Below are 15,090 nucleotides of genomic sequence, written 5' to 3' on the forward strand. Positions count from 1 at the left end.
GATCATTATCTGGGGGATTAGGAGTGATTTTAAATAAAGGTTTAATAGTGGGGGTAGTTCGGTCCTTTCACATACTAAATGAAATTAGGGCTTAAATTACATCCCGTGTTGTCGTTTATCGGGCAAAGGAGGTCAAATGGAAGCAGTTGACGAATGCGATTTTGAAAGGAACATAACGAGGGGATGCTACTCTGGTCGTTTGGTCGATCGATTGCAAGGAGAGATCGTCTCCGGGGATCGACGGGGCCCAGGGCCGGCCCTTAACATATGCCGGGTGTGCGACCGCACAGGGCCCGCATTGTTTGGGGGGCCCGATATTTATATAATTATATATACATACATATATATATATATATATATATATATATATATATATATATATATATATATATATATTTATATATGAGATGTTGAAACTAAAGTAAACAAAAAATTGGTGGTTGACATGGTAAAGGTGCTTGACATTTATCAGTTACTCCCCAGATCAAAACTTGGCACAAGCAGTTTTGTTTTTTATTTTTATTATAGTAGTTCAACATATCCTTTTAATTCAAACGTAACAAACAAGGATTTATTTATGTGAAACCCATCTTTAATTAAATTAATATATAAGTCGTTCAACATATCATTTTAATTCAAACGTAACAAATAAGGAATTATTTATGTCAAACCCATCTTTAATTAAATTAATATATGAGTCCAATTAAACTAAATATATCACATAGAATTAGTATCTAACACAAACACGCATTTAATTACTATATATAAGTCCTTAGCCTCTTTTATTTATTTGTTGAGTTTGGGCAATTCGGCAGCAAAGGAAGACATAAGAAAATGTTCTTTTTTTTTTTTTTTTTTTTTTTTTTTTTTTTTTTTTTTTTTTTGTCTAATGGTAATATTTATAATTCATCATTATTAGTATTTTTTTTTATAATAATTAGTATTTTTTTTCTAGTTTACATTGTTATTGGTATTGCTCATTCAACGTTTTGATATATTCAATTAGATTTCTAGAGTTCTTTTATCATAGTTTTAATTTTTATCGAGTATTTGGTTGATTATTGTTATTTTATTTTCAAAAATAATGCCTCCTAAGTATTTATCTGGTAGTCAAAAACGTAAAAAGAGAAAAAGAATTGAAGAATCAACAAAGGCTAACAGTGGTTCTCTAGATAAGTTTTTCCAAAAAAAACCTAAAGTTCCTTCTCAAAATCAAAATAATGATGATATTCCTGATAATTTGGGTGTTGATGTCGAAGGAGATCAAATTAATGATGTTAATGTTGATAATGTTAATTTCGATGGAGATCGTGTTGATGTTGATGATGGTAATGACGATGGTGATAACATTGAAGATGATGGTGATGATGATGATGATGATGATGATGTTGATGATGATGATGATGATGTTAATGTTAATAGTAATAATGTTGATATATTCGATCCAAGAAATTGGGATGGACTAAGCACAGACATGGTGAAACGTTTGGTAGAGAAAGGTCCTAAAAGGGATAATACTATTGATAAGGGTCCACCTGATAGATTTTCTAGACGGTTTTCTGCAACTATGTATACTAGAACTCTGCCAAATAAACAGACATGTAACAGAGAATGGCTAGTATACTCGAAAGAGCTTGATAAAGTTTTTTGTTTTTGCTGTAAAATATTTAGAAAAGGGATCCCGAAAGGTCAATTAGATAGTGAAGGTTATGCAGATTGGCAACATCTTAGTACAAGACTTAAAGAGCATGAAGTTGGTTTAGATCATCTCACAAATTTAGCTACTTGGTTTGAAATGCGTGAAAGATTGAAAGTTAATGAAACAATTGATAAAGTGGTGTATGATCAATTTAAGAAAGAAAGGGAGCATTGGAAACAAGTACTGTTGAGGATTATTGCACTAGTGAAATATTTGGCTAAATATAATTTAGCATTTCGTGGAACAAATGAAAAATTATATCAAAAGAGTAATGGAAACTTTCTTGGAGCGATTGAGATGTTTGAAGAGTTTGACCTGGTTATGAAAGAGCATGTGCGTCGTATCAAAAATGATGAGATCCATGTACATTATCTTGGCCACAAGATCCAAAATGAGGTGATACTTTTACTAGCTGATGAAATTAAACGAGAAATCATTAAAAAAGTAAAGGAAGCAAAATATTACTCCATCATACTTGATTGTACCCCTGATACAAGTCACCAAGAACAAATGTCTTTGATAGTGAGGTATGTAAATTTCTCCTCCAATGATGTTACTGTTGAAGAATCCTTTTTAGGTTTTTTGAATGTTAATGATACCACTGGTAAAGGGCTCTTTGATATTACACACGATGAATTAAAATCTCTTGGTCTTGATATTGATGATATGCGGGGGCAAGGGTATGACAATGGATCAAACATGAGAGGAAAACATCAAGGAGTTCAAAAGAGATTTTTGGACATAAATTCTAGAGCATTTTATACTCCATGTGGTTGTCATAGTCTTAATCTTGCACTGTGTGACATGGCTAACAATTGTAGTAAAGCTAGAGATTTTTTTGGAGTCATACAACGAGTATATACAATATTTTCCAATTCTACTAAGAGGTGGCAAATTCTGAAAGAGAATATCAAAGGTTTGACTCCAAATTCATTGTCTGCCACTCGGTGGGAAAGTCGTGTTGATAGTGTGAAGGCTATTAGACAACAACTTCCGGATTTAAGAGAAGCTTTACTTGAAGTTGCGGAAAAAGACAACGATGCTAAAATCCAAAGTGAAGCTAAATCGCTAGCAAATAATGAGCTTGGTGGATTTGAGTTTTTGGTATCCATAGTCATTTGGTATCAAATATTGTACATGGTGAACTTAGTTAGCAAAAAATTACAATCAAAAGATATGCTTCTCGATGTTGCAATTAACGAAGTGAATATGCTAATTGAGTACTTCAAAGAGTTTAGAGAAACAGGGTTCTCCAAGGCAATTGATGATGCGAAGGAACTTTCCGTTGAAATGAATATTGATCCGGTATTCTCTCAAAAGCGGCGGGTTAGTAGAAAAAAACAATTTCATGAGAATTCAAGTGATCAAGATGTTGTATTTTCAGCCGAGGAGAATTTTAAAGTTAATTACTTTTTATATATTGTTGATCAAGCGAGTGCTTCTCTTAAGACAAGATTTCAACAATACAAAGCGTATGAAAATATTTTTGGTTTTTTGTTTCCAAAAAAAAAAATGAAGGAATTTGATGACAAAGATCTCAAGTCATGTTGTCGCCGTCTTGAAGCCGCACTTAATTCTGGTGAACAATCAAATATCGATTCTCATGAACTTTATATGGAGTTAAAGCTGCTTGACATGTTCTTACCGAGTGAAATTACGAGCCCTATTGATGTTTTAAAGTATATGAAAAAAGTCGATTGTTTTCCTAATGCAATTATTGCCTACAAAATCTTGTTGACTATTCCCGTAACGGTCGCGTCTGCAGAAAGAAGTTTTTCAAAGCTAAAGTTGTTGAAGTCCTACCTAAGGTCCACAATGTCACAAGAAAGACTTAATGGATTGGCGATAATAGCTATTGAGAACGTTATATTGGAGACTATTGATTATGAAGAGTTGGTGAACAATTTTGCTTCCAAGAATGCTAGGAGAGTCTCGCGATTCATATAGTTGTCTAAGATTATCTATTGTATGATGTTCTTTTCTTTTGCTTCATATTATAACAATTATGAAATAATTAACGAATTTTTGATATAAGTAAAAAATAAATATATATTTAGGGGCCCATTTTTTAGTATCGCACCGGGCCCCTAAAATCAACGGACCGGCCCTGACGGGGCCGAAGAGAGGGAAAGGGGAAGGCAGCATGGCTGCTGTGGTCTCGGTCGGCTGCTAGGTGCGAAGGAGAAGGAGCGATCGGCGACGAGGGAGTTTGTCTTCGGGGTTTGACGACCAGGTGGGGGTTTCAGTGGCATTGGCTCGATGGAAAAAAGGGGAGGGTGCGAGGGGTGGGTCGTCGGTCTCAGTGGGTGCTGCGATGAGGTGATCAGTGGTTGAAAAGGGAGGCGCCTTCGGTGCTTGGCTGGACCGAAGAGGAAAAAGAATGCAAGCATCGGGGGTGGGGCGGTTGCTCCGATTATAGCTGGTCAGTAGTAGCTCCCCCGTTCTTCTTCTTCTTCTTCTTCTTCTTCTTCTTCTCTCTCTCTCTCTCTCTCTCTCTCTCTCTCTCTCTCTTTTTTTTTGGCATTCAATCAAATGGATGGTGATACAGGGCAGAATGATCGATCAGAAGGAGTGTTTGGGTTTCTTTGTTTGTCATGTTAGTGAGAGTGAGATGGCGATGATTGAAGTCAGTGAAAGCTACGAACAGGTGAAGGGAGTTCTTTTATTTCACATTTAACTTGTGATGGTATATATAAAATCTGATCCCTTAGATTTGATTTGATTTGATTTTAGAGTGATTTTTTGGTGTACAATTTATAATTTAGGATTTAATTTGATTTTCTCTGATCTTAGATTTTAACATGATTTTGATTGAAGTTTGTTGCTTGTAATTCTCTCTTAAGCAAGGTGTATACACGTTGAAAATTTTGTATAATAATTGATATTTTGAGAGATAGAGGATAGACTTGTGGGATAGAAGACAAAGAGTAGTGGTTGTTCAATTAACTTAAACCCTTGTTCTTTTAGTTAGCATTACAAGCATTGTATTAGTTTAATAAAATATTACAAGCATTGTATTAGTTTAATAAATATGTATTGGTCTATTGCTTTAATTATTCATACATTGTTGGTCCTATGGTGAATGTACTTACACATGTGTATGTTTTTAGGTATTTTGGTAAGAATTTCTTATACATATAATGTATATGTATTTATTTTATAGATTATATACGTGTGTCATTTTATGCGATAAATGGACCCATGTGAGTAGGATTTAGGCTTTATATAAATAATAACCCAAAGTTTTTATCATATTAGTTTTATTATTAAGCTTAGTAAATCATCTATATAAATTTTCAATTTAATGATATTGAGAAATGAGAAGTGTTTGCAGTTATATATATATATATATATATATATATATATATATATATATATATATATATGGTTAGGTTCATTTGAGACCACTTATATTTTGTGAGACCGTGAGATGTATTTTTTTATTTTTATTTTTTATGTATTTTTTATTTTTTTTAGTTAATTCATGTTTCGAAAATAATATTTAAAAAAAAAGAATTTTTTGATTTTTCCATTTATTTTGCATTTTAAAATTATTTTTAGAATATGTACAGTGTAATATTCTATTTAGAATATTTTACGTATTTTAAAAAAAAATAGAATTTTTTTATTTTATTTTTATTTTTTTTAGTTAATTTAAGTTCCGAAAATAATATTTAAAAAAAGAATTTTTAGATTTTTCCATTTATTTTTCATTTTAAAATTATTTTTTAGAATATATGTGAGTGTAATATTCTATTTAGAATATTTCACGTATTTTTCAAAAAAAAATGGAATTTTTTTTATTTTTTTTTTATATATTTTTTATATTTTTTTTAGTTAGTTCAAGTTTCGAAAATAATATTTAAAAAAAGAATTTTTGGATTTTTTCATTTATTTTGCATTTTAAAATTATTTTTAGATTTGGTCTCACGGTCTCACAAAATTAGAATGGTCTCAAATGAACCTGAACCTATATATATATATATATATATATATATATATATATATATATATATATATATATATATATATATATATATATATATATATATATATGCACACTAGTTATGAGAGCAATAGGTTAACTTTAAAAAATTTAAATATAAAAGTTAAAATATCTGAAAACTTTGAATTTATAAGAAAAAAATAAGAAAAATAATAAATTATTATAATGAAAATATTTTTACAAATTTAAATTTAAACAAATAATTTAAATATAGAAAATAAATTAATAAGCTTTAATTTTGAGAATTTTGAAGGTAAGTTTATTAATGAAATTAATATTCATTTTTTGCGATTTATTTCATTAAAACATTATGTGAAATTTCATAAAACAGAAAAAACTCATAAAATTACACGTGAAAAAAAATTAATTGAAAATAACAACAAAATGATATTTGACAAATTGAATAAAAGTGTGACAAATAGCAAAAAAAAAGTTTTACTTTATTAGAGACGATATATATATATATATATATATATATATATATATATATATATATATATATGTATATATATATATATATATATATATATATATATATATATATATATATATATATATATATATATATATATATATATATAGGCTCTATGGAAAACAAAAAAATCATAAAAATCATAAAAATGAATAAAATATACTTGGAGATCAAAAATCTTTTTTTTTCCACTTTATATTATTTATAACCGCACCTTTATATATATATTCGCTGAAATTTATTTTGAAAAAAAAGCCAAAGAATATAAAAAATAAAAAAAATAATAAAAAAAAAAAGAAATAGATTTTTAAATTTTTTTCAGTGACTTTATAAAAAAAACCTGTGATTTTTAAGAATATAAAATCAAAAAAAAGATTTGTGATCTCTAAGTATTTTTTTATGCAATTTTATGAGTTTTAGGGTTTTGGGTTTTGTTTTCCATATATATATATATATATATATATATATATATATATATATATATATATATATATATATATACTACAGTTAATTTTTGTTCATTAGAAATATAAATTATTGTATGATTTATTAAGTCCATAATAACTTATCTTTAGTTGATCACAAGTTATTACTTATGTATAAATATAAGTGGTTATAACGGAAAATGAAAGTAATGTTATCTCTATTGTTAAAAACCATAGTTGTTAGATTGGAAAATAATATATTATTTCAACAATATATTCCTAATAATTGAAAGTATATGGAAATCAATAGTTTAAGGTTTTACGATTAATAAATCTGAAAACGTCTGATTTTTCAACTTTTATAAATAGTTTTACTAAAATATTTCAAATATGAAATTAATATTTTGCTATAGCGTGAGTCCAAAAATGCTTTCAAAATTTCCATTTGAGGTGTGCAAGTCCCTCAACGGATAGAAACAATTTTAGCAATTTTTAAGAAAATCAGTATTAGACTGATTTTGGATTTGCATACTAACTCCATTTTGAACGTTATTCATATTTCGGAAATAGGTAAATACATACTACGAGACTAGAGTATTTGTTTTTCTCACAACGGCTTAAAACGAAATTATATTTTTTCAGACGCATTCCTAGGGTTACAGTTTGAGCTATTTCATTTATTTGACAGATTACATATTTGGAAGTAAGATATCATCTGGTATCTTATGATAGTTGAAATGAATTCATTTATTTTACAAAAGATGCACTAAGACTCAATGAGTTAAATTACCAAGAGATTTACTGTGAACTTGACCGTTCATAGTCTTAGACCTAAATTCCCGGATGTCACAACTCTGCTTGATTACGCCCCACGTATGCATGGTACACCCAACGTACGCAGGGGTTGTCCGAAATGTGCAAGAAAAGGGGAGTACGTCATACGTACCTTGGGTATGCCCAATGTACTCATGCTTAGACTAAGGTTAATTGAAATAACAGAAAGAACTAATACCTAGAGACTCAGATGTTACAATATGTGTCCTTTTAACTTAAAGTTAGCTGTGTTGGGAATTGTAGGTTGTATAAGATATGGTCTATTATCTTCACACATTTGACTCGTTTGCATGCCTCCATAGTCATGTCACCAATGTCCGGCATGTTGTTTTTGGGCTCGCTTTCGGGTTCGATTTATTTTTCGATTCTATTTCGTGCTCGCAACTTGCTTCCTTTTTTGTTAAGAGACTTCTCAAAACTTTCGAATTTGCTTTCTAGAGTCTTGTTGCCTGATTCTCCAAGTTTTATTGTCTCATTCTTATAGAATGCTGACTGAGGATCGTCAAACGGTGGTATGATTGGTGTTTTCGATCCTTGGTTCATAACTCACTGAAACAAAAACAGATGAAATGCGTAAAAAGAACAAAATGAAAAAAATTAACTACTTGATGACCACACAATGGTAATTATTGCCACGACATGAAAAATAAAGTGAAATTAAGAAAAAAAATAGACAAAAAATTCTTAACTTTCTATGAGATAAATCCCACAAAAAGGATCTAAAACAAATAGTAGATAAAAGTTAACGAAAAATTGACTGTTCCTCGGCCACAACACCAAAAACTTGATGTAAGTAAATATGCACTAGTTTTAACCAATCATTTTACTAATTATTACTCCTAAGGCAGTATAACTAGTCAAAAATAGAATAGCACAAATAGTCGGGTATCGAACACAAGGAACATAATTACTAGCTAGTTTTATCTACTATAGTTAACTAAATTACTATTTAATTAAAAATGGGGGTTTCTCTAGTTTTGCAAGACTAGAAACTTAATTACTCAAACTAAAACTTAGAAATGAACTAATTATCAACTAATGAAACACAAAGCAAAACTAAAAAGCAAGAAACACAAAAGATGAATTTAATCAAGATAAATAAGATACTTTCGTTTAGATTCGGTATATTTGTTATTATGGTTGATTGAATGGAAGTGTAATGAATTAATGCTTCGTTGATTACTGATTCCTAAGATGACTAGATTAATGTTCACTAACCTAATCCTTTAGTAAATAAGTTCATTCATATAGTGATCAAGCGAATAAACTAACATATTTACTCGTGTTTAGTTTGAGTTATGTGAGACTTATAATGGATTGATCTGTTTGGTTAAGTAAATCAATTTAATATATGATTGGTCTTCATATATTATCTCGTACATTTACATACCCTCTTTTCTATTTAACCCTACATTTTTTTTGTCAAAACACTAGTCCTATAATTTTGTAAATCACAAGATTATAAGATTCAAGTTAATCAAGAATGATAGGTCATGCAAACTTATATAAGCTCAACAATAAAAAGAAAAATACTTATCATAAACATAAAGATGTTCTTTAATAAGCTAACATAACAAGTAATCAACTTAGCATAATCTAATCCATAAATCAACTCATAAATAAGCAAGTAATATAGTCTAAACGAAACTTAGGGTTTTTAGACCACAACTTTAGCAAACAAACATGTAAAAATGGAATTCAACTTGTAATCCATAATCAAACACAAGAAGAATAAGTAAATATAAGAAGTATTGTCTTAAATCTCTTAAAATCAAGCATATAATCAATCTCTGCACTTCCAAGCTTCCAAATAACATTCTTGACCTTTAAAAGTTGATTAAAGCTCCGAAAAAAGTTTGGTTTGTAGAGAAATCTGCCTTCTATATATAGTTTTTCGAAGTCAGTTCAGCACGTCGTGGTAAGTCCCAACACGATGTGGTCTTTGGGTTTATCACATAATTAGCAAGTCTTCGAAGTTCATTAGGAGGTTTCAAAACACCACATCATGGTGGATGTCACCACGTCATGGTAGAGAAACTTTTCTTCATTTAAGCCTAGCTTGATCCAAGTTCCTAGCTTCTAGCTTCCTTCCTTTTCGTTCCTGAGCATGTCTTTTACTTCTACAACACAACATATAATAAGATTAAGTATCTTTTGTCCTATAATGAGCATAAAAATGGCTAAAAATATTAAGATATGATGTTATATATATATATATATATACATACATATATACACACACACACACACACACACACACATATATATATATATATATATATATATATATATATATATATATATATAACATCCGTGACTTGAGGTAATGCTAAATTATTTAATCTTGTAATTAATTGTTGGACTTTGAGATTAATGTTGGACCATGAGTTGGGCTGGATGAAGTTATACGCTAGGCGTATGCTTGGCATATGCGGGGCATAGTGGGAGCATTAGATTAGGGTTTAGGCCACACACACACACACACACACACATATATATATATATATATATATATATATATATATATATATGTATATATATTGGAAAACTGCTTTTTGCCAAGCTGTCATGTGGAAATGCACTTCCATATCTTGGACAATTTTACTAAAAAGGGCACTCGCCAGTGTATTTTGGGATTTAGGGTGCGCGATGTCGTTAGTAGAAAAACTGCTATGGTCAATGTCCAAAATCTTGTTACAAAGAGAAGCCAAGACACAAGCATAATCATAATCCATACCATAAATGTCGCTATCCCGTAAGATGTGGTCATGCAATACCCAATATTAGGCCCTTGAGGCAACAAAAGCGTATGATGTAGCTTCTACTGCTGAGTATAAACCCAAACCACCAAACCGAATGGGTAGGGAAGCAAGTCGCCACTGTATGTCGCCAAAGAAAAGGCCAACACAAACCACAATGTCCTCAATCGCCCTGTGCAACCCATTATCAAAGAACAATGCCACCTCCTCCATGTGAACGGGTTGGCACGTCCTCAACCCAATGAAAAGTTTTGCAGTACCCATACAAGACCGAAGTAGAAGGAGATCACTCTGCGGATCAGATAATTGTGGAAGAAGGAGCATCAAATTCACAGTGTTTTCAGCTCTTTGTATGGCTAAGCCGCTAATGAAAATATCATCTCTACTAATAGCTTCCTCGGGAAGTTTCACCCCTAATGGCGGCTCCCGATGCCAACCGGGAATAGCTTCTTGTGCAACTTCCTACCATCACACAAGGACCAAAAGAGCTCTGTTTTCTTGATATTCAACTGAAGGCCAATTTTGGTCTAATAACTTTAATGATGTCTAACGCTTTGGCCACCTCCTTAGAATCTCCAATAAGTATGCCATCATCAAGGTACCATGCATGGAGAAAAAGCTTGCAATTGTCTCTAATATTATGCAAGAACGAGTGCAACACAAGGGCAAAGAGAAGTGGTCCCAATGGGTCTCCTTGCTGAACTCCAGTAGTATAACAAATATACGTGTCTCCTACATATAACCTTGCTGCTTGACCATATAAGAATTCTATACACAAGGATATAGTAGGGCACCTCAATCTAACCTCATGAAGTAACGCAGATCTGTCAACAAGGTTAAAGACATTGGAGAAGTCCACGGTAAGCATAGAGAGAGACCCGTCATTGTGGTGCTCAGTTAATACCATGTTAGCGCTATGTAATACAGCTTCAACGCCACCCGATGCCCCGACCCCGAACAGCAAATCATTGAGATACTTGGTCATTTCTTTACCAACACCTTTCATTGCCAGCTTGGAAACCAAACGTCTCCATATAGTGCCTACTGCAATAGGTCATATTTGTTGGGTTTTAAGTACTATAACACTCCTATGGTACACATATAACCCTAATGCTTTGGATCTAAGTTTTCTCTAGTTATACATGCAACAAAAAAATTTATCCAAAGCATGAAACCTATCTAACATACAAATTTGGTACATGAATCATAAAACTAGTTAGAAGAATACCTCTTATTTGTAGCATATAGAATTTGACCTTTCAAGAGCTTATCACCTCAAATGTGATGCCTCAAACAAGTCACAAACACCATGAACAATTGGGTGAATATGAGAGAGAGGTTAGAACCTAAAAAACGACTAGGCTCTTCATGGAATTCACAAGTCACGATTTTACGGTTTAAGGAATACATATATGGTGTAGAATTCCAAGAGTCATATGAAAACCCTAATTGTTACACTTAGGCATATGATCCAATAACTCATATGGACTAACTCTTCATGGACTCTCACATAAACTTAGTCCATCATGGATCAATAGCTCAAATCATATGTATCACCGATTTACATAATCAATCCCCGTTAATTTAATTCAGTCCCCGTAAATTTAATTAGTCTCTTTTGATCACTAAATTAATTCCAAATTAATTCTTGAGCAATACTAATTAAATAATATGATTTCACAATTAATATATTATACTTATAATATATTAATAAATCACAAATAACCTTTTTCTCAATTATCCATCCTATCAGATTGTTCTGGTGAAGGCAACCCGAAATGGACCATACTACTCTCGGGTCAAGTACATACCAATTCTAGTTATGGGCTTAGACACCTAATCCAATAGTCTCCCACTTGGATAAGTCTAATAACTATAACTGCAAGTATGACTCTAAAATCCCGACTAGCAATCGTAGCTCTCAAAAGCCGCTGTCGAACTCTGACCTAGTCAATGACGCACCCATTAGATAAGGGATCGTATATTCCTCCATTCTAGATATCGTATGGACATAAGACATGGATTATAATCATTCTCTCTGTCCATGTGTTGTTTCCCAATTTCCGATTTATGACGACCGACTAATTGAACAAATCAAATCAGTCCAGGATTGGCCAAACACTTAGGGTGTCATCACTAAATCATTGAGGGGTCCACAGATATCACTTTTATCCCTCTTAGGGTAAATCTGAAAACCCGATATTTCAACTCTATGTAACGACTTAAAAAGTCAAGTATCGTAACCACTTTTGATATAATGAAATTAACTTCGAAAAACAAAATGTCCAAAAGTCTCTAATTAATTACCTACTATGTTAGGTGTCATTAAACCGTGATTGTAAGTAAAAAGAACGCCCAAATCTGACTTCGTATAAGGAAGTTATGAATTTTCCAAGTTCGGCTTAGCAACAGACAACCAAAAACGCGAAACGGAGATCGAGCGACTTTTGGCCAGAATGACCTAAATGAGAATCGAAGGTCTCGACAATGGTTTTTCAACGGTAAAAATTCTAGAAAAAACAGACGTCGGATAATGAAGTTATGAATTTCTAACGGAATTTTCTTACCGCGACCTTTTAAAAATAAATAATAAAAATAATTTCAAAATTTGCCGATGAAATCTAAACGAAAGTTGTAGAGCGCAGTCTCACCTATGTTGAGTATTTCGTTCAATCTTTAAAATATTATGAAAAAACCATATGCTTGTTTCATATATTCGGATTTACGAATAACTTTCATTCTTCTATCTCTGAAACTCATACTATCATCTGTTGTTGAACTATAGCGATTTAGTTCGTGAGACACATTCATTTTCTATACTAAGAAATTCTCACCTTTGTCTTTTCAATCTTTAGTTGAAGGATGCCTCCGCGTAGAAATCTGAGATAGAACAACGGTGGGGAAGCACCAATACCACCACCTCCTACACTTCCTCAATTTGATGCTATCATGTTCCAAGCAGCAGTAACCGCAGCTGTGGTGGCTGCCATGTCACAGATCAATACCCCTGTTACTACTGGTTCAGGAATTGGCAGACTTCCTTCCAACCATGGCGAGAGTCATGGGCAACCCCGAGAGTGAACCTACAAAGACTTTACGAATGCCAAACCCCAGATGTTTAATGGAACTGGTGGTGTTATGGTTTTGAGGTAGTGGATTGAAAGGATAGAATCAGTCTTTGAAATCTGCTCCTGTCCCGAGCACAACAAAGTCATGTTGCAACTTACAAACTTATTGATAGAGCTTTAACTTGGTGGAATGCCCACGTTAAGTGAAAGACCCCAACTTTCGTATTTTTGAAAGACCCAAACTTTCGTACTTCACAATATCATTACTCCAAAACATGCTACTTGCATATTTATAAAAGCAATATTTAACATTGATAAAAAGGGAATTACAAACTATTGGATACAAACCTTCTATTACAAAGTGTTATAGATATTACATAACTACCCAAAATATTGTAATTTATACAAACATAAAATGTAGTACAAAAGTACTATTACAAACTATTCTACATCTTTCAATAGTATGTAAACATACTAGTTACTTATCACCTGCAATTGTTAAACATTGATAGGGTAAGCGGTGACGCTTAGTGAGTTCAAAAAATAGATACAATATAATGTTATGCCATATATATACTTCGATGTGGCAAAAGCAAAGAGGAACAACAAGATGTATGTGAGATCATGTGACAAGCGTTCATATCAATCAAAGACTTTATTCAAAGATATACTTTTCAATTCTTGATATACATCAATAAAGCTTTGGCCCAAATGGCATAGAAAACATGCAATTTCTGATTAACATCTTGTTAGATTTCAGGCTTATATTCCTGTCTAACCATTTGCCAATGCCATAGAATAGAAGTCATACTCTTACAGAGACATACTCTACATGGCCAGAGGCTACGTACCAGTACCAATGTGAATCTAAGTCCTTTCACTGATCACATGGTCAAAGGTATTACAATTGCTATAAACATAGCGAATAACACAAGAAAATAACTCAGAATAATAATACTGAAAAGCAAATAGCACATATAACACATAACATACAATTATTCCTATATATTGACCCCACCTTAAGTTAACCGGGGTGTTAAAATAGTAATTTGGACAACACTTCGGCTTTAAATATGATTTTCTATGTTGAAAATCATGAGCTTAATTGAAAACTGGGCTCTGCGAAGGTAGGAATTTAAAACCAAAAAGATAAAATTTTTGGGCTTCTTGGGGGTCTCAGGACGTGTTTTGGTTGCTAAAATTGATACCGGGGCTTTGGGGAAAGTCAAAATGAAGAAAATATGGAAAGAGGGGCTAAAAGTGGCAAATTTTAAATTCTAGTCGGGAGGGTTCGCAGCCCCCTTTATATAGGGCCGAGGTTCGGAGTCGGATGGGAAGGAAACAAGCAGCGAAGCAGCTCGGTGGTGTCAGCAGCGAGGGGCAGGTGGCGTGAAGGCGAGGCTCGGATGCAAGGGTCGGAAAGGCTGGCGCGCATGCGAGGCTTGGTCAGTAAGGTTCGGATACGAGGCTGGTAGGCGAGACGTGTCTCGCTCCTGCTGGACCTCGGCCTCGGCGAATCATAAAGGAACACGCATCGGTCTCGGTTTGGGCCACGTCTCTGGTGACGCACCTGCTTCGTGCGAGGTGACGTGGCCGATACTATTCATGCGAAATTCTTTGGTTTTCGGGCCCCGAACTTCTAAAATCCATAACAATCGCATACGAGCTCCGTTTTTGACATTTTTTATATGCACATGTAGCTAAAATTACGCTCTACAACTTTCGTTTAGACTTCGTCGGCTAATTTTTAATTTATGTTTAATATTATTATTTTTATCAGACCGGGACCGAAAAATCCGTTAAAAATTCATAACTTCTTCATCCGAC

The 15,090-nt window shown here is 32.6% G+C and overlaps 2 protein-coding genes across 2 annotated transcripts; one reads left to right on the forward strand and one right to left on the reverse strand.

Annotated features, from left to right (window-relative positions):
• The first annotated feature begins 1,084 nt into the window (after positions 1-1,084).
• LOC145009517 (uncharacterized) lies at positions 1,085-3,646 on the forward strand. The gene is made up of 3 exons (XM_078968201.1): positions 1,085-1,601; positions 1,716-2,887; positions 2,933-3,646. Exons 1-3 carry the CDS (start codon positions 1,085-1,087, stop codon positions 3,644-3,646), a joined length of 2,403 nt encoding a protein of 800 aa, XP_078824327.1.
• Positions 3,647-10,219: 6,573 nt separating this feature from the next.
• Positions 10,220-11,201, reverse strand: LOC145009518 (uncharacterized). Its single transcript, XM_078968202.1, has 2 exons — positions 10,731-11,201; positions 10,220-10,657 (listed from the first exon to the last, which is right to left on the reverse strand). The coding sequence occupies exons 1-2, from the start codon at positions 11,199-11,201 to the stop codon at positions 10,220-10,222; spliced, it is 909 nt and encodes a 302-aa protein (XP_078824328.1).
• Positions 11,202-15,090: the final 3,889 nt, after the last annotated feature.

Source organism: Lactuca saligna, chromosome 8, assembly GCF_052625555.1.
Source record: "Lactuca saligna cultivar CGN05327 chromosome 8, ASM5262555v1, whole genome shotgun sequence".
NCBI lineage: Eukaryota > Viridiplantae > Streptophyta > Magnoliopsida > Asterales > Asteraceae > Lactuca > Lactuca saligna.